This window comes from Chrysochloris asiatica, unplaced genomic scaffold, assembly GCF_000296735.1.
Source record: "Chrysochloris asiatica unplaced genomic scaffold, ChrAsi1.0 scaffold00102, whole genome shotgun sequence".
In the NCBI taxonomy this organism is placed as follows: domain Eukaryota; kingdom Metazoa; phylum Chordata; class Mammalia; order Afrosoricida; family Chrysochloridae; genus Chrysochloris; species Chrysochloris asiatica.
The window spans coordinates 5,423,847-5,443,834 of record NW_006408620.1 but is presented as its reverse complement, the minus strand read 5'-3'; the positions used below and the strand labels follow the sequence as shown (position 1 = coordinate 5,443,834).

Here is a 19,988-nt window from a genome sequence, read left to right as displayed (position 1 = left end):
CGGTTCAGAGAGTAAGCGGCCTGCTTTGTTTAAGGCAATGACTGGGGGCCAATGAAGGACGAACATTTTAGGGAAGGGGAGGCACACACAGGCAGCACTCTTCTGTGCTTACTAACTCAACTGCACACTGAATTTCAAAAACACAACAAAATTAATTCTGACGATATTTCTTTTTTTTAAAAGAAAGACAGACGGCCCTGGAAACTGACCACATGCTAAAGGATTCCAAGATCGTAACTACATAAATTTGATGTAGGGACAGAATTTCCTTCTGAAGTAAGCAGGGCCTGTGGCCCTTGGCCTACTCCATAAGCAGTTATTAAATGTTCCTGTAGGTTCTTGCACCAAGGATTCTTAAATGACCCCTCAGCCTACCTAAAGCTTTATTGAAACATTAAAAGAAAAAAAAAAAAGGAAGCATGTGAAAGTTTGATCTCGGGGACCTGCACAATGAACTTCCTTCCTTTCCCCTTCCAGGGGACTGTAACTGAGCAACCTTCAGTCACCCTCCGCACCTAATCCGAATCCTCTCATGGCTTTCTTCAATCTGGCACAACACACACACTGCTCAAAGAAAATTGATGGGGTGGAGGAATAGCAACACAGAAATTGGCAGGAAGCTTTGCTGGCCAGTAACAGACTAAGTCCAGTCAAGAAGTGTTATTAATACTATGATAACAACACTATACCACACAATCGTGTATATGGTGATACAAATTCACACTTGCACACATAACGTGATGAGACAAACTCAATTCCTCAGAAAGCTCTGCAGAATATGGTGCCGGACAGAGTCATGTTGTTGTTACTGAGTACCGCTGTGCTGGTTCCCACTCATAGCAATCCTGAGAGCAGCTGGTGGGTTTAAACCACCAACCTTGTGGTTAGCAGTCCAGTGCGGATTCTACAGTGCCAGACATACAAGCACGAAAAAAGTAAAATCCACCTTCTACACGCACAGCTGAGAGACAGCTGAGTAATTCTAGTCACTTAAGATTTACTACGCGCTAGTTATGTTTAAAAATCACCACCAACAACTCCACCAATTTTCACTTCAAAGGGGAAAATTAGCAGAGCACCTACTTACTTTTTATTCAGAAAATAAAGGAGTCAACCAACCAGGAACCTCAGGTACTCAAGCAAACCTCCTTTGGGGAACTTTCTTGGCCGGATGCTACAAGCGTCCTGCTGACTTGTTGCGAAGGCTAACTGAACCCCAGAAAGCAGGACACTTTACCCACAAAGTGAAGACATGCCATATGACGAGCTGACGCAGCGCTGCTGGGGTCTGTTCTGAGTGATTTCAGAAACCACTCTCTGCTTCAGGCCCTTCTATAAACTTTCTTAGTGACGTGCATCACTACAAGTCACCATCAACAACAAAAAAGAATCTAGTTTCACAAATCAGAAAAGCTACCAGAGAAGCCACTAAATACACAGCTACATCACCAACACCAACACCCAAACAACAGTGATCTGTCCAGTCATGGGCTCAAGGGCCCCCTTTGCACGCCCTGTAATCTAATGACTTCTGAATGTCCAAGGCAGTTCAGGTGATGGGACACCTTCATATAAACATATGCCACAAGACAAAGAAAACAGAGGTCATGATGATTCCTTGGTGGAATACAAAAAGGCGACTGTTTAAAAGAGTCTGAGCCTTGTCATTTCCTTCTGTTTCTGTTTTAGGTATCATAGGAAAAGTAGATGTTGAAATGAGTATGAACAGGTCTGAACTGACTTGAACCAGTAACACTCCAATGGGAAAAGCTTAAGGGGAAGGTCATTGGAAGGCGAGGACCAACCCCAAATTCCACATCTGCAAAATGAGAAGACTAACTAGATACTTTCAAAGTTCCGTTCAAGTTCTTTCAATCTTGCTACAAAACCTAAGCAAACGAAATAGTCTAAAATAATACTGCATACTCAAAGGCACCAAAATGATATTTTGCGTTCAGTTCAAGGGAACGGCTATCTTAACGTCACACCCAATGAAGCTCACCTGGCTTGCTTACACAGCGTTCAAAGGACTCTACTCATTGCTGGGCACCTGTGACTATTTCCATAGGGCAAGCTCATCAGCCTGCCACAAACATCAGACCTTAAGAACATCTGAGTATTGCAACGTGTGTCGCTGTTGTCATTAAGTGCCGTCGAGTCTGTTCCGACTCACAGGGACCCTGTATAGGGTTTCCAAGGAGCTGTTGGTGGGTTTGGCCCACCAACCTTGCAGTCAGCAACCCAGTGCTTATCCTACAGTGTCCACTCCAGGATTCTACTACAAAGTATGTCGCTGTTGATGTTACGTACCATGGAGTCAGTTCTGACTCACAGCAACCCTGTATAGGGTTTCCATGGAGTGCCTAGTGGCTTCGAACCACCAAGCTTGTGGTTAGGAGTCCAGTGCTTATCCTACAAAGCCACACCAAGACTCCACTACGAAGTATGATGTTGTTGTTGTTAAGTGCCATCAAGTCAGTTCTGACTCACAGCGGTCCTATATAGGGTTTCTGGGGAATGACCGGTGAGCTTCAACAGCCAACCTTGTAGTTCAAACCGATGTTGCAGTCCAGCACATCAATGCACAGTGCCACACCAGGACTCCACTACAATGTATTTGTTGTTGTTGTTATGTGCTGTGGAGTCGGTTTCAACTCATAGCGACCCTGTACACGGTTTCCAAGGCTGTAAATCTTTACAGGAGCAGAATGCCTCATCTTTCTCCCATGGAACAGCTGGTAGTTTCAAACTGCTGACCTTCAGGTTTGCAGCCCGATTTGTAACCACTACGCTACCAGAGCTCCCTTTAAAATAATAAGTAAATCTGAACAGCCCTGCACTTTCACCTTCAAAATAGAGAGAGCAGGAGCTCTAAATGACTGACCAAAAGAGGGAGAAGGTCAGAAAACGGGCTCAATGACTCCCAAGCCAACACTGGCATGGTACTCTAACTATCCATACCACACACACGGAATTAACACCCAGAGGGAAATTTGGGGATGGAACGGGGTAGAAAGTGTGGCTTGGCCCTAATACTGTTTGCTCCCAGGAAACAAAACTATGTGCCGCACGACATTTCGGGCTGGAGATGTGAGGCTGCGTGCTCAAATGCCCACTGACACGTCACCAACAATAAAGTCCTGTTAAGGTTTTTTATAAGCTACCACTGATTAAGTCTCAGGTAGTCCGGAGAGAAGGGAAAAATAAAGCCCATTTAAAAAACAAACACCAAAAAACCTCTTATTAATCAACTCTTCTTTATCCATTTTTCTTAATAAAATTCAAGCCAATCACATTGAACAAAGACAATTATAAGTCCAAAGTCCCAACTTCAAGTCAGATCGTAGATAGGACTTAACACCACGGGAGGGTCTGCATGGGATTTGAAAAAGTCAAATACCAGTATTTCTGCAGCAAGTCAAATGAATGAGGCACTCAAGCGGCAGAGCCTCTTGTTGATTCAGGCCAGATAAACACATTTGGGAACAAGATTTCTGAAAAACCGAATGTCAGAGGTTTATGGATTTCAGAACAGTGGACACAGGATTGTGAACCCGTACAATGAACCCTGTGAGAGCCAGAACTCAATGGGACTGCCTTGTTTTTCCGAATCTCTCAAGTTTCTTGCCTTCAAAAGGGCACAGTTTTACCACTCTCCAATCTCTCATTTCACTGGAAACTCTGTGGGATTTCCTTCTCTGGCAGTTTCTGTCTTTCACAGGTCCACTCAGGCAGGTTTTCACTGTGTTAAATTTCCCTCCAGTCTGAAAGACCGTGAGATACAGCTCCTGAACAAGCTCTGATGCCAGGTAAACCAGTGAGGAGTTCTACATACTTTTGTTCTGTAGAACACTGGGAGTATTGTTGTTATAAGCCGTGGAGTTGATTCCGACTCACAGCAACCCCGTACAAGGTTTCCAAGGCTGTAAATCTTTACGGTAGCAGAAAGCCTGTTCCTCTTTCTCCCATGGAACAGCTGGTAGTTTCGAACTGCTGACCCTGAGGTTAGCAGCCCGATTTGTAACCACTACACTGTTAAATACAAGGCTGTAGGGTAGATAATGACCTGAAAAGATGTTCACAAGATACTGACAAAAAGTAGCTTAAAAAATTATATTACTGCACAGATCTGTTTTTGTTGTAAAAAGTCAGTTTTGTTACAAACCATTGGGTCAGTTCCGACCCATAGCAACCCTAAAAGGATTTCAAAGGTGGGTTTGAACTGCTAACCTCGTGGTTAGCAATCCAGTGCTAAGACGACAGCACCACACTAAGATCCCTATTTTAAAAAGGGGGTGGATGTATATATTATATGTTGTTGTTGTTAAGTGCCATCGAGTCAGTTCTGACCCATAGCAACCCTGTATAGGGCTTCTGAGCAGCAGCTGGTGAGCTTGAACTGCCGACCTTGCAATTCAAATGGCTTTGCAGTCTGGTGCATTAACCCACAGCGCCACACCAGGACTCCATATATTATATGTTGTTGTTGTTAAGTGCCATCAAGTCGATTCTGACCCACAGCAACCCTGTATAGGGTTTCCCAGGACCAACAGATGAGCTTGAACCACCGACCTTGCAGTTCAAACGCCTTTGCAGTCTGGCGCATTAACCCACAGCGCCACACCAGGACTCCACATATATTATGTAGTCACAGGAAAATATCAATGAAAATCTATTTCTCACTGACCAACAGGGTTAAATTGTGACCAGGTCATTATGCTCTTATTGGGCATTAATCAGAGACTGAAGATGACCCCCATCATTACATAACTGCCAAACCATTGAGAATCACTGACCAATCAAGCTGACAGGGACCGTGAAGCATCACAGCCAGCACTGACTCTCGCCTCGCAGCCTGACATTCGTTACCACTGGACATACAGCGGCAATGTGCAAGGTATCAGGACTGATTATTACTGCTGCAAAGGCAAGCAGTTGGATAAGGAGACAGGTCATAAGTGAGGAGGAAGTGTACTGATGCTGTACGGCTCATAAAATGTTTGTTTTCTTTCTTATCTCTATTTTTCTTAATTTTCAATATTTTTAAACACAAAAAAGCAAATTCACTTTTAAACTGATGAGGGTTAGAAACAACACTTAAAAAATTTCTTACCTCCGATGATACAGATATATTACAGGAAAATAAAAGAAATGTTTCTGTTTTCTGCATTTCCCCTGGTTCCACCAACAGTTAATTGCCACAAACAACACCTGCAAAACCACAAAAAAAAAAAAAAAAAAGTTTCTAAATGATTATGAACAACAGAAACATTACCAAAACTTCAAAAGATAAAATTAGAGAAATGGAACTATTCCTCTCTCAATGAAACACAAAGTTTAAAAAAGGGGTGTTCCACGTTTTCAAATACAGGTGATGTGATCACTTGCCATTAAAATAAAAAAGCCCCTGTCCCGTGGTTTCTATGTAGGATTCTGAATATGGTGGAGGCTGGCCCAAGAGGAAAAGGATTTCCCCTGAATTCTAAAATCAATGAGAGTCAATGAGCTTTTTCTAATAAGCAAGATTGCACTAAAATGTAGCAAGGGAGATGTCTCTGACAGTCACACACAACATCTAAGAATGAAAAAGGAAAACGTCACCTGCAATTAAAATACCACAAATTGTACAGGGCCTTTCTTATAAGCTACTCTTTAAATTAGCAGATCAAGTCAGAGAGTATTAAACCTAGGCTTTAAATGCGTATTGTTGTTGTTGTTGTTATTATGAAGTGCCACTGAGTCATTCCAACCCATAGCAAGCCTGTTTAGGGTTTCTGAGAAGCGACTGGTGAGCTTGAACCACTAACCTTGTGGTTCAAACCAAGTTTGCCTTCTAGCACATTAACCCACAGCACCACACCAGGACTCACTGTTGCTAGGTGCTCAGGTTGGTTCTGACTCAGTCAGTAAGCCTACGCACAAACACTGCTGGGGCCTGTGCCACCCTCAACGTTGTTCTTACACGTGAGCCCAGTTTTGCAGCCACTGTGTCAGTGTATGTCTTTGAGCATCTTCCTCTTTTTCTCTGACCCTCCACTTTGCTAAACACGAGGACTCTCTGAAGAGAGTGGTCCCTCCTGATAGATAACATGTCGACAGTACAAGAAGAGACAAAGTCTGGCGATCCTGGCTTCTAAGGCGCATTCTGGCTGCACTTCTTCTAAGAGATTGGTTTGTTCTTCTGGCAGAGTACGGTACTATCAATATTCTCCTCTAACACCATTAACTCGTCCTCAAACTGAGCTCTTTCCTGTGGAACAACAGCTTATTAGTAAATAGTAAACATATAGATACATATATTTACACAAGGATGTCAGAATACCCCTAGTAACAGAAACACCCCCTGACACTGCCGATATGCCCTTGAGGAAGGACTGGGGGGTGGAGATGGAGGTAAAATCGCATCTAGTTGAAAATCACTAGATTAGAGGGACAGCTGGAGTGTAAATGTAATAAAACAAGTGCAAGAAAATGTCAAGAGAATGAACAGTAATGACTATATGGGTGCGCATGGTAAAATTCTTTTAATATTGCAGTATATTTGAAATTTTTCATAATAAAGTATTAGAGAAGAGAACAAATGAAGTCACCTGCACATGCCTAATACCTTATAGAGGTGGCTGTGTGCTGTCGAGTAGGTTCCGAGTCACAGCAACTCTGTACAGGGTTTCCGAGGCTGGAAATCTTTACCCGAGCAGAGAACCTCATCTTTTTCCTGCAGTGCAGCTGTGGGATTCTAACTGCTGACCTTGGGGTTAGCAGGCCAACTCATAACCCACTACACTACCAGGGTTCCTCCAGAGGCCCTACCCCTCCTAAAAACAGGAACGTGGCTCAGACCTGAGTGGCAACTTTTTCCAGCTCCTCGGAGTCTGTATAGTGGGAAGGAAAGCAGCAACATCTTCACTTAACAGTGATATTTCATTTTTTTTACTCAAAAACAAGGTTTAATCTACCATGGTTGTAACTTGAATAAGCCCACTATACTAAGAACACAAATTTATAAGCTCTCAATTCTAAAGAACTGACAACGCTGTTTGAATTTTAAAGAAAACCCAAACCGTGTCTGTTAGGTTATGGATGATGCTGTAAACTCCGCCATTTGTCACTGCATGATCTTCACTTGAGCTAACTGCTTTGCCCCTCTAAGCCCGAGGTCCCCCTTCAAGAGGAAAACAAGGCTGAGCATCACCTGTCGGTTCACCAGAATGCTGCTCCAATGGAAACACTTCAGGACACAATGCTGAAGCGGACGTAAGATGACACTGAACTTACAAAGCACTCAGAACACAAACAGACTGCTTCCCCACTCCCTACCGGAAGAAGTCATCCTTGTTCTTGAAATTCAGAAAACCTGGGGCTGAACTAAGTGACTTAGTTAGTCTAGCATACTGCTGGTTCTGAATACTCCATTAGACTTCCTGTTTCTTCTTCTGGAGCACGGGGAAGCAGCTGCGAGTGTGGTTCCAGGCAGACATGGCCAAGGAAACGGAGGTAAAGGATGACAGGAAGTAAGTCCATGGGGGGTGGAGGGTGTCCAAAGCTGGAACACAGAATGCACTCCCCCTCCCACTGTTTTAAGAATGGAAGCTATATTTTCAGTTTGTTGTTGCTATCAAGTGCCATCAAGTTGGCCCATTCATAGCGATCCTGATTAGGGTTTCCAAGGAGTAGCTGCTGGGTTTGAACTGCCAACCCTTGTAGTGAGCAGTCTAGTGCTGATCCTATAGGACTCCATATATGTTTCACAGTACTTGGTAAGATTATCAGGACTAAAGTTAAACCTCTTCTTTGAGGTGGGCAGGGAGGATAGTCACCACTTATAACATTGTTTCTAAAAGAAACCCACTGTAAGCCTCACACTTCTGGAATGGGAGGCCACCTGTACAATCATTTCAGATCAGTGGCTGTCAGCAAGAGTCTCTTCCACCGGTGGGCACGGATGCTACTGCGCATGTGCTGGGTAGGAGCTCTCTCCTAGACGTCCTGCAACGCTCAACATCCTGAGCATAGCCAAGAACCCACCTGTTTTCCCAGGAGTTGGTTTGTTTTCCCTTTATATTTATTTTATTGCTATTCAGAATATACACAACAAAACACCCATCGAACAGTTGCTACATGTGAAATTGGGTGACACTGATTACATTCTTTAAGTTGTAAAACCATTCTCAATCTCCTTTTCTGAGTTATTCCATCCCCATGAACCTACTCGTTGTGTCAGAAGCTGCCTAAGTGACCTTTAGAGTTTCTGTTGTCACTCTGATCCCATATTAACAGACTGCTATGAGTGAGAACCTACTGGATGGCACATAACAACAACAACAACATCCCAAGTATAAAATACGGAAGGATTAGGGAAGGATGAGAAATCGGAGAAGAAAACACAGGGAGGGACTGAGACACATGCACTCACTAAGATCAAACACAATGGGCATGAATTGTTGAACAAAAAACTGACCTGCTTTGTAAATCTTCAAGCAATTCGCAGTAGAAAGTTTTTAAAACGATCATTATGATCAAGGTGGACTTTTTTTTTACTCATTAAGTTAGAATATTGTGACGTTTTAAGACTTCAGAGGATATTTTTAGGTAAAATTTAGAAATGATCTGAGAGTAACAGTTTCAGGAATTCATCCATTCTCTTTGGTGCCACAAAGCCTAGAGTCCATGAGTATTTGAAATTCTGTTCTGCAAATTTCCTCTTTTGTTCAGAATCCTTCTGTGGAATCTGTGATCAAAATGTTGAGTAATAGGAGCCAGGCACCATCTAGTTCTTGGGGTCTCAGGGCAAAGGAGGCAGCTATTCATGGAAGCAATTAGCCACACATTCCATTCCTTCTTCCTATTCCTGGATTTCCTTCTTCCTCTGCTGTTCTAGGTCCCCAAAGGTGTTTAAAATAGCCTATTGAACAGTCATGTTGGGCAAACCAAAAGCCCAAAGCCACTGCTGTCAAGTCTATGCCGACTCCTAGCGGCCCTACAAGACAAGGGTAGAACTGCCCCAGAAGGTTTCCTAGACTGTAGTCTGTATGTAAGCAGACTGCCACCGTTTTCTCCTACAGAGCGGCTGTTGAGTTCAAACCACTGACCTTTCAGTTAGCAACTGGGTGCTTAACCGGTGCACCATCAAGGGCTCCTTGCTGTTGGGATAAAAATCTATTCATGAGTTTCCAATTCCAGGCCCTCACCGCATTTTATACGTGGATCCAAAAGTAAAAGCTCCACCAGCCACTGGATTCCTCAGGAAGGCAACTTGTGAATAAACTGAGGGCCGTACACAGTTTGGGTCACAATGTTCCCAAGAGCAGTTCACTGAGAGCAATGCCCCAAAGTGGCAGAGTCACCAGGACAACGCACCTTCTCAGTGTGGACTTGTCCCAGTCACAGGGATGGTACAGCCAGGAACATTGGGCTGCCTACCTAGGGATTTCCATAATGAAACACCTAGTCCATTCAAATTCAGTTATAAATTACTTGTGCTTTTCCAACCTCTTTGATAACAGAGCTCGAGAACGTTAATTTCTAAATTACATGGGCATGGAAGTTTGAGCATCTATGAATTAATCTTCAGGCCGTTAAGGGGGGGCACCAGAGATGTGTGGGCTGTTGGCTCCACCACAGCGGTGGTCTCATTTGCTGATTACAGCGCTCTTATCTAGCACAGAGGGGACATTCACTGACTGTTGGTTCAGGTATTAAGAAGGCCAGCCCTCAATGCACAAAGACCAAAGCCTAGTACAGGGTACCAGGAGCTGGAGAAATGCAGGGATTGGGAATTACAGCTGAAGGAGTATCAAGTTTCTAGTGGGCTGATGAAAAAAAATCTTTTAAATAGATATTGATGATTATTGTTGTCTGACACAAACATAAGAATGCGGTGGCTCTGACTGATAAGCCCTGGACTGTAAATCACAACGTCAGCGGTTTGAACTCCCTCATCCATGGGGAAAAGATGAGGCTTTCTGTTCCTATAAAGATGGACATGCTCGGACACCATACACAGGGACATTAGGAGTTGAAAACCGACTGGACAGCACTTAAAAACAACACACACGAGCAGGAAGAGCGTAATTCGGGTCACTGAAAATGGTTAACACGGCAGACTGCTTCTATACTGTATTTACTGTATTGTACCATAAAAGGACACAAAGACAAAAACAGGGTCCGCACGGTTACAATGTAGTTGCACCACAGAGTAATTGCCACTTACGTGAAATCGACATTTGGGAACTGGCAACTGTGTCCTTGCACCCACTCAGTTCACTTGAGACCTAGCAGCACAGCCCCAGGGGGAGCACCCGCGTCCTCACCAGAGGCAGACTGTGCTCCCAGCCGGGCCACTAACCAACCATGACTGGCCGTTTCTGCTCAGAACACCTCACCGTGTAAAAATCAGCCAGGTGGGCAAGGTGTGCCCCTAGTGCCATCCAGCCCTAGGCAATAAGCACAGGCAGTTAGGCGAACACGAGCATTACCTGGTCTGAAAGTCGACTCGCTGCTTGCTCAATTTCTGCCCTGGCAGAGATGGACTGGCCACACCACGGGGCATAGAAGAACAGAAGCACCACCTCCGAGTCACGCCGAATGTGCTCTGCATGGTCCAGCTGCCCCTGGAAGAGGTCAAGGACCGGTGACCTCGAGGAGAAAAAGCTGACAGGCGGCTTTGCTGGTAAGATCACATCTTTTGCTCGACTACAAAAGAGCAAACACAAACAAGGTGACTTAGTGCATCTTCTTCTGACAGCAGCTTGGTGCGGAAGGAGAGCCAGACTTGAAAAGGTTCCTCTTGAATAAGAAAACGGAGTTCTAAAAACAGCTGTCCTGGAGTTTAACAAAAACAAAACTCTGTACTTAGGCAACATCTGCAGGAGAGAATGATGTAAGACGTGAATCACAGGGTGAAAATAATTCTCCAATATTCTGTCTCCCCAGGTGCAGAGGCAGGGAGAGCAGTGCAGTGGTAAATCAGTTTCAGAATAATCTGAATCCTGGAGTCTGACTCCATCCTCATCTCTCAGCCTGCTCTCCACTGAGACGAGGTCCATGAGAGCTATGGAAGGGAGGACACACCCACAGCCACCTCTCATGAGGCGTCTATGGGAGACACTCACCATCAACTCAACTTGGAGAATACAATATGTCAGTTCCTGGAGTTGACCTGTATTCGTCCAAGGCATTCAATCAAAAGGAATCACTAAATAACAAAACAGACTTCTCCAAATATAGACCATAATCTAAAGGTTAATAAATCAGTTACATGGCAACAAAGTATTTCTCTGGAAAACAGGCTTCCTGAACACTTGAGGATCCCTGAAGGGGGAAGTCATGAGGAGGAACAGAACACTGGACAAGAGGTCCAAAGTCACAGAGCTGCTACCAACTCTCCCTACCCAGACCAAGTGGGTTTGTATGAATGAGGCTGTGTCCCCTCAAATTCAAGGGACCTTTACCTTCCCACATGTTTTCACTAGCAAAGCATAAAACCCTTGAGGAAAGAAGAAATGTACCCTGAAAAATAGGAGGGGGCTTCAAAACATTCTGTGTAAAATGAATGAAAAGATAACAGTTTTTCCACAAACATTCTGGAGCCCCAAAGAGAGGTCAGGAAAGGACCAATAGCGGGCAGGAAGGAACCAATTCCTATACAGGGAAACATGGAGAGTAAACAAGGAGAAGACAGACTTGAGTCCACTCCTGTCAGTTGTTGTTGTTGTTGTTGAGTGCCGTCGAGTCGGTTCCGACCCATAGCAACCCTGTACAGGGTTTCCGAGGGTGTGAATTTTTACGGGAGTAGAAAGCCTCATCTTTCTCCCGCGGAGCGGCTGGTAGTTTTGAACCGCTGACCTTATGGTTCGCAGCCCGATTCGTAACCACTACGCTACCAGAGCTCCTTAGGCTCCATCTACTGTGTCCCTGCTCAGTAGTGATGGCCAGGCCCCGTCTAGTTCTTCTGGTCTCCAGGTCCAGGAGGTAGTGGTTCATGAAGACAGTTAGTCCTATCATCTGGCTCCTCTGATTCTTGGGCTTTCTTCATTCTCTTTTGCTTCAGAAGTGTTTTGTTTTGTTTTTTAAGGACCAGGCAGGAGTCTCTGATGGTGCAAATAGCAAGTGCTCACCTACTAACTGAAAGATGAGTGGTTTGAATCCACTCAGGTACCTCGGAAGAAAGGTCTGGTGATCTTCTTCTGAAAAGTCACAGCCATTGAAAACCTCTGAATTACATATGATCACCATGAGTCAGAATGAACTTAGCACCTAAGGTGTTTTTTTGGCTGGGATCCAGTGTGGGATGATAGGTATTTTTCTGAGCCTGTCAGTAAGTCCATTCAATAAAGAAAAAAGAACTATTGCAACAAATGTCACAAACCAAAACGTATATAAAAGTTGGGTGGAAAACTAACTTGCTCTGTAAACTTACACCCAAACCATAATATAAAAAAATTCAAACTGAATGAGGAGGAAGGGATTTCCAAGCAGGACAAAGAAATAAGACTCAACAATCAGGAAGAAAGAATAAGGATGGAAAAAAACAAACCATTTCAACAGTAAGCTTACAAATGCTGGCAGGATTCACCAGGTGAATGGATAAATAAACTGGGGTTGTTAGTAAGAATCATCGAATCAGTTCCAACTCAGCGACCCTGTATAGGGTTTCTGAGGCTTTCAATCTTTGGGCAGGAGCTGAAGTTCCATTTTTCTTCCATGAAGTGCCTGAAGGATTTGAACTGCGGACCTTGTGGTTTGCAGTCCAGTGCTTATGGTATGGAGTCACCACGTTCCCCAAGATTGGGGCATATGCTTAGAATTATATGTCACCCGACAACGCAAAAAAGAAAGAAGTGTTGATAATGCAGTGTAACGTGGACTAGCCTCCAAAGCATGATACTGAGTTCAAGAAGTTAGACCCTAAAAATCCACACTATACCAGGGGGCTTAAAAATGCCTGGAAAAATCCCATGATCTTTTCATTCCTTTTCCCAGGAATTTTCTGAAGCCCCCTGGTATGACTGCGTTGACAATGATTTGAAATTCTAAAACAGGCAAAAGTAATACACAGCGAAACAGATCAGTGGTTGATCAGGGTGGGGAGGAGACTCACTGTTCAGGAGCACAGAGGGAAGTTTCTGGAGAAAAAATGTCCTACACCAAGGACAAAGTTCAGAAGGGTTAGGAAAGGAGGAATGGAAAGGGAAACACAGGGAAGAAGTGGGATGAGTGACGTTAAACTGTGAGGACTGCAATCAGAAACATGAAACACATTGCGTGTGTGCCGCTGAATGAAAACCCATCTGCTCTGTAAACCTTCAACCAATTCATAACAGTTAAACAAAAAGAAAAAAAGTTCTCGTCTTGACAGGGGTGGTGGCTCCATGCGTCCAAGGTTGCTGACGTTTATACGTAAAATATGTGAATTGTGTTGAGTGTAAATTCTACCTCAACAAGGCAGATTTTAAAAATAGGCTCAGCTAGCAGTCCTTCCTCCTCAAGGAAGTTTTCTTGGCTGAAAACAGGATGCCTTCATTTTGTCTCACAGCTCCTGCCTGGTAGCCTCCTTAGCTCTCATTACAACACAGAACTTCTTTTACTGGTTTCGTCTAGATCAACTTGACCAGACTGTCAACTTCTTTAGGGCAAGGATCTTGTCTCTCTTTCTCACTACTAGATCCTCCCTGTTCAGCGCAGCTTTGGGGACTCTAAAGTGCCATAATTTGCTGTACGAACAGGTCAGTACTACTGACCTCAGCTAAACATGGGTGAAAGTATAAATCAAACACAAACATTTAGGACTGAGAACATTCGGAACAAATCAAAATCAGTGTCAGAGACTGGCTCATTTGTTTCACTACAGGGGTGACTCAAGGAATCACCTAATTACTTGTAACTTTCCGTGGGTTCAAATGAACTAGATCATCTGGTTTCTTCGGAAAACAGCAAAGCAAAGTAGCCGAGAGGAAGAGGTACTGTATGGTGGCACTGTGGGCGGGTTTAGCCACTGAGCTGCTTACCACAAGGTCAGTGGTTCAAACCCACGAGCCGCTCCTTTGGAAACGATGAGGTACAGACGTTCCTGTAAAGATTTACCGTCTCAGAAACCCTATAAAGGGTCACTATGAGTCTAAACCGATTCACTGTCAGTAGGCATGGCTTTTTAGGTTTTGTTTTCTTTTGAGGTCAGATGATAATATAACAGCAGTCTGTCAGGCATTGAGGAACAGAAAAGAAAACTTAACAACACCCAAGACCTCAATAGGTAGTTTAGTGTGCAGGGAAAGAGTCCCACACCCACTGTGCTTACAGGAATATCAGCTTCCTAAATCGATAAGCCACTTTCAAAAAAAGGATTTTCCCACTTGAATCAAAAATGAACATAGTGAAATAGTTGAGACTGTAAAGGAGCCATGCAAATCAATGTTTTAACCCTGCAAACAGGAACTTCCATTCTATGAAGATCTTCACAACCTGAGCGGTTCAGTCCTCACGTGGTAACTGAGAACGTTGACGGCCCAAACTCTGCATAGCTGTGGGCTGGGTACCATGTCTCCCAGGGGATGAAGGAAAGCAAACACGGAAACTTCTAAATAAGCAGGGAGACAAAATAATCAGTGCTCTGTGGAGAATTTAAACAAGGCACTGTGACAGAGAGCGGGGTCACTCATGGGGCTGTGGTCAGTGTGGGATGACTTTCCCTGACACCTCAGTAGAGAGGCAGAGAAGGCCCGGAGCCTGAGGGTGTGGAAAAGTGGTACATTTTTAAAAGACCCAAATTCTGCTTACAGGAGAGAATTTTGTTTTTAACTATTCAAATCATGTTAAGTGTCAAATGCAGGCAGATCTTCTCTGCAATATAGCGGGTTCAGTGCCAGACCACAGTGAGAAAGTGAGTATCACAAACAAGAGAACTTTTGGGTTTTTTTGTGTTTTCCCAGTAAGATAAAAGTTTTGTTGCCTCTATACCACATAGTCCTATGAAGTGTGCCACAGCATCATGAAGAAGCACGAAATGGTGCAAGAATGACCAACACAGAACACAGAGACAGGAAGCAAGAGTGTATTGCTGGGAAAATGGTGCCAAAAGACTTGCTCCCTGCAGCAGCGTCACACAGCTGCTACTTGCTGAAGAAAACGCCAACGAAACAAATGCGATGATCCGCAGAGCGCCATAAAACAGGGCCTGCCTGTGATGCAATCTGGGAAAATGTTTACACTCTGACAGCGACACACATACAGGATAATCATCAACTTGGTCCTTTTGCCTTTGAGAAGTAAACCAGTAAATGACCTACTCAAATCAAGCATCAGCCAGGCAGGAGAAAATTAGCAACACTTGCCCTTGAATTTGTTTTCACAATTTTGAGGTGTGGTGCTGTAGGATAAGCACTGAACTGCTAACCACAAGGTCAGTGGTTCAAACCCACCAGCTGCTCCTTGAAAATCCTATACAGGGTCACTAGGAGTTGAAACCATCTCAGCAGCCCTTAACAACAACAGCACGCCTAGCTTAAAGGTTTCCTACTCTGAAAATCTCTGGCATAAAAATCTCAAGAGTTGGTCCCACTCAAAAAGAGTCTGTCACAAATGCTGAATTTTTATATGAAATTCAACTCTTACACCTCAATCAAAAGAGGGGCTGGGGCAACTTTCAACTTACCAACTACAATATAGTAAATGAATCTATAGGCATGTGCACTTTATACACATATGCACATCGTCTCACTCCTAACTGGGGTAACATGGAGAGTGAGTTGGCCAAAGTCATGGTGATTTTCACGCACAGAAATGCAGGCAGGATCAATACTAAATGCCCAGAAATGTACACGTCCTCAATCTCCCGTAAGGCTTTCTTTAGGAATACCTGGTTTGACCTCCACTAAGCAACAGATATTGTTAGGAGGGGCCAGTCCCTGGAGAAGGGTATCATGTTTGGTAAGGTGGAGCATCAGAGAAAAAGAGGAAGACCACCAGCGAGATGGATTGGCAAAGTGGCAGCATCAATGGGTTCAAGCGTGGTAACAACTGTGAGGTTGGCACAGGATTGGGCAGTGTTTCATTCTGTTGTGCACAGGGTCGCTATGAGTCGGTACCAACTTGATGGCCCCTAACAACAACAACAACCAGCAACAGATGCTGAAAAGAATAGTCACTTGCCACTAATTTAATTTAATTTAATTTAAAAAGGAAAAAACGAATCCAACTCTCCAAGTCTTTGTCCTCCTTAAAGCAAAGACAGCAAAAGTAAATAGGAAAAAAGGGACAGAAATGTTAGAGTCCCTTGGTACAATGATAAGGAGGCAGCATGATAAGACCATTCAAGCATAGAAGACTTGACGAAGGCAAAAAAACGAGTCTATTCAAAGCCTGTCACAGCTGCCAGTGGCACAGAAGTCAGCTGATCCCCACCACTCCGGGCTCACTCTCCTTCCCTGCAGCGGGGAAGGCTCTGGCTTCGCGGTCTCTGCTAACTGGATTCATACCTGTTTTCTTCCTGAAATCTCAAAGGACTTTCATATCCTCCTCCTAAGTCATGTTCTCTCAAAACAGACATTAAGCATTATTTCTGTAAATGGACAAACTCATGAAACATAACCAACTGTCCTTGGGGAGGGAAGGGACTTCTCTTCCTAATTTGACTCTCAATGCCACTTTGCAATATTTAACCTTATAGTACTTGGAATACAATAGTTTTCTGTTGGGAACCCTCCGAGAGAGTTGAGGTGAATCCAAATCTCAGCCACCTACTAGTTGGATGCGATGTGAGTCAACTTTGTAATGTACCAAAGAATCAACTCCCTCATCTGCAAATTGGGAAGGATAACAGTGTATCCAGATTTCATTGAGAATTGTGAAGTTTAAAAGTGATCCATACTAGTCTCTTAACTATGAATTAAATGAATAAATGCATGTGTACAAAGCAGTACTCTCAATCCAGTGATTCTGCTTTCCAGGAGGCATTGGGCAATATCAGGAGACATTTTTTAAGCTGTCATGTCTGAGAGTACATATGGGCCAGGAATGCTGCTAAACAGCCTACAATGCACACAACAGCCCTACAACACAGAATTCTCTGGCCCAATGTATTGACAGTGCCAAGGTTGAGAAATCATGTTCTTAGTACAGTACCCAGCACCTGATCGTTACGGTAACATGTTCGTTCTCTTCTATAATCCCCAATCCTTTGACAACACTTTGACAAGGGCCACATATTGTCCATAGCAAGCTCAATAAAAATGTCCCAAATTAAAACCTTCCTCTTGGCTGATAGGACAGACACTGGCAACAAAGCCTTATAAACTGGAATGGTCAAACCAAAACCCTATAGCCATAGCATAGAAAATTATATGGAACAAAGAAACTGGGAACTAGCAGCACCACACACACACACACACACACACACACCCCAAAATAATCCCCATAGGAAATGAAAAATGACAGCAATCAATTCATACTTCTGATAATAACGCTGACTATAAATGGATTAAATGTGCCAGTCAAGAGATATAGTGAACAGAATGGCTAAGAAGACAGGATCCTTCAATATGCTATCTATAAGAGACATGTCAAAAAGATGGAGCCAGACTAAATGCCCATCAACAAAAAGATGGTTAAACAAACTTTCATACTTACACACAATGTAACACTAGACAACGTTTAAGAATGATGATGAATCTGTGAAACACCCTCACAACATGGTTAAACCTGGAGGACATTATGCTGAGTGAAATTAGTTGATCAGAAAAGGCCCAATAGTATATGACACCAATGTAAAAGTTGAAAAAGGTGGTGGGGGGGGGAGGTTTTACTGATAAAAGAAACAATCTATGATCATTAAGGGGGGCCAGGAGAGGGAGAGAAATTATTCACTGGCTGAAGGGTAGACATGTTAACACAGCTGACAAGACAGGTAATATACAAGAGGGAGGTTAGCAAAGGAAAGATGAAGGTAGCAGGAGGCACAGGAAGGATGCAACAGTTACAGTGAATCAAAGTAAATACTGTTAACTGTTGGTACATGGAAGGGATTGAAACCATGTAATGAAGCAAAGTATACGATTTGTTGAATGTGAAATTAATGACATGCTATGTAAACCTTTACTCAATTCATAATAAAAAGTTGAAAGAAAGAAAAAAAACCCCGCAAAACCAAGTCACCATCAAGTGGATTCAGACTCAACAGTGAGCCTCTAGGACAGAGGTGGGCTGTCCCCCAAGGACTGACTTCCAGGAGCAGGGTGACTCATCTTTCTTCTGTCCAGTAGCAGCTGAGGAGTTCAAACCAACCTTCCTGGTTAGCAGCTGAGCCCTTAACCACTGTGCCACCACGGCTCCTTGGAGCAGCCAAAAGCCCTCAAGAAATGCACAGTGTATAGATCCGTGTGCTTTTCCAAAGAGAGCCATGTTAACTTCCATTTTTCCAGTTTGCTCTGCTCCAACTTCCAAACGGCCTTCCTCCCAGCTGGCAGAAATCCACCAAGTTTGTCGAGTCCTTTGCACTGGCTGTTCCTTCTACTTTGGGTACTCTTCCCCATTTTCCCAACGCTGGCCTCTTCCTCCACCTTGTCCCACGCCCATGGGGTCTCTGCCCTCCACGGCACTCACCGAAGCCCTTTAAAACTGCGCCCCATTCATATAATTAGTGTCTGCCCCACACTCTGTAATGTCCGCTTAAGAGAGCAGACACTTGCGTCCTGTCCGCTCACCTGGATGAATGCTGGGCACACACATCGTAGGAGCTGATTGTTAGATGAATGAACGCATGAATTTTCAAAGGGTCTCGAACCCTAAAATTGCTGTGAGTCACTACACCGAAGGCAGTAAGGATAATGAAATGGAGAAAGAAGGATCCTACAGCCAGGGCAGAAGTGACAAGCATACCAAGAAACCCTAACAGGTGAAAAGCAGCTCCGAAACCTGACCCACCTCCCTAGTTACTAAAATGGGACCAAGAGGCACCGGGCTGCCCCCCGAAAACTCGCCATGTGGCTGGCCTGCTGAATAGAGGGAAGTGGGGAGCCTAGGGCGCAGGCTGGGGCTGGGGGGTCACACTCGTCGCTCCTGGCAGGGTCAGGAGGTGCCCCAGAGTGCGGGTCTTCTCACCTGCAGGTAAACTTGAGGGCGAAGAGCAGCGCGCAGCCGAGCGCCACGGCCCCGCACAGCAGCTCGGGCCGCCGGCGCGCCATCAGAGAAGCGCCGCGCAGCCCGCGACGGAGCCGGCCCTCCGACGAGGCTCCAGCCGAGGCCGGGCTGACGGAGCCGGAGCCGGAGCCCGCAGGGCCGCCGCCGCCGCCGCCACCCTCGTCCTCGGTTTCGTCGCTGCTGCTGCTGCTGCCGCCGCCGCGGCCTCCGCATTCCGACATTACATGCTCCCCGCCGCCGGCTTTATACCGCCGCCACTGTCGTCGCGAGAGCCGAGGGCTCGGCCCGGCCCGTCGCGCCCCAATCCCCGAGCTCGCCGCGGCCGCTAACCCTGACTCTCCACGTCAGCCCCGCCGCCGCCGCCGTACCCGCCCCCGCACCGCAGCCCCGCCCTCCGCCATGGCGTCTGCGCAACGACACCACGGCCCCGCTTCCGCAGGCCCGCCCCCGACCCACAGGCCACGCCCACCACCGGAGCATCTGCCCGAAACCACCTCTCGGCGCAGGCAGCCACGCCCCGGGCCCACAGGCTACACCCCCAATTCTGTTTTTGCGTGGACAACTAGGCGTTGCGCCCCCAGACAAACTGCCGGGGTGGGTCACGCCCCCACACTCTGGGAGTCTGCGTGGTACCGTCCCCTCCACAGCGTTAGTTGCCGAGTTCCGGCTTATGGAGTTTCCGGTAACATGTAGTTGCGTATTTTTCCAACTCGAACCTAAGGATTCCTCATTCCCCAGGGTGTCCTTGCTGATCCGCTGAGTTTCGGAACCGTAATGATAACGGCTGTCGTTACTGGCCCAGGAGGACGCAGGCGCCTTTTTGTAATTTCCGCTTTACAGAAGGAAACGTGTACCAT

The 19,988-nt window shown here is 45.2% G+C and overlaps 1 protein-coding gene across 1 annotated transcript in view; it reads right to left on the bottom strand.

Annotated features, from left to right (window-relative positions):
• Positions 1–19,468, bottom strand: part of TXNDC11 (thioredoxin domain containing 11) — a 76,758-nt gene extending 57,290 nt beyond the window's left edge. The window contains 3 exon segments of the mRNA XM_006867212.1: positions 5,114–5,211; positions 10,476–10,692; positions 19,093–19,468. Coding sequence (XP_006867274.1) covers positions 5,114–5,211; positions 10,476–10,692; positions 19,093–19,352 — 575 coding nt within the window. The 5' untranslated portion in view covers positions 19,353–19,468.
• Positions 19,469–19,988: the final 520 nt, after the last annotated feature.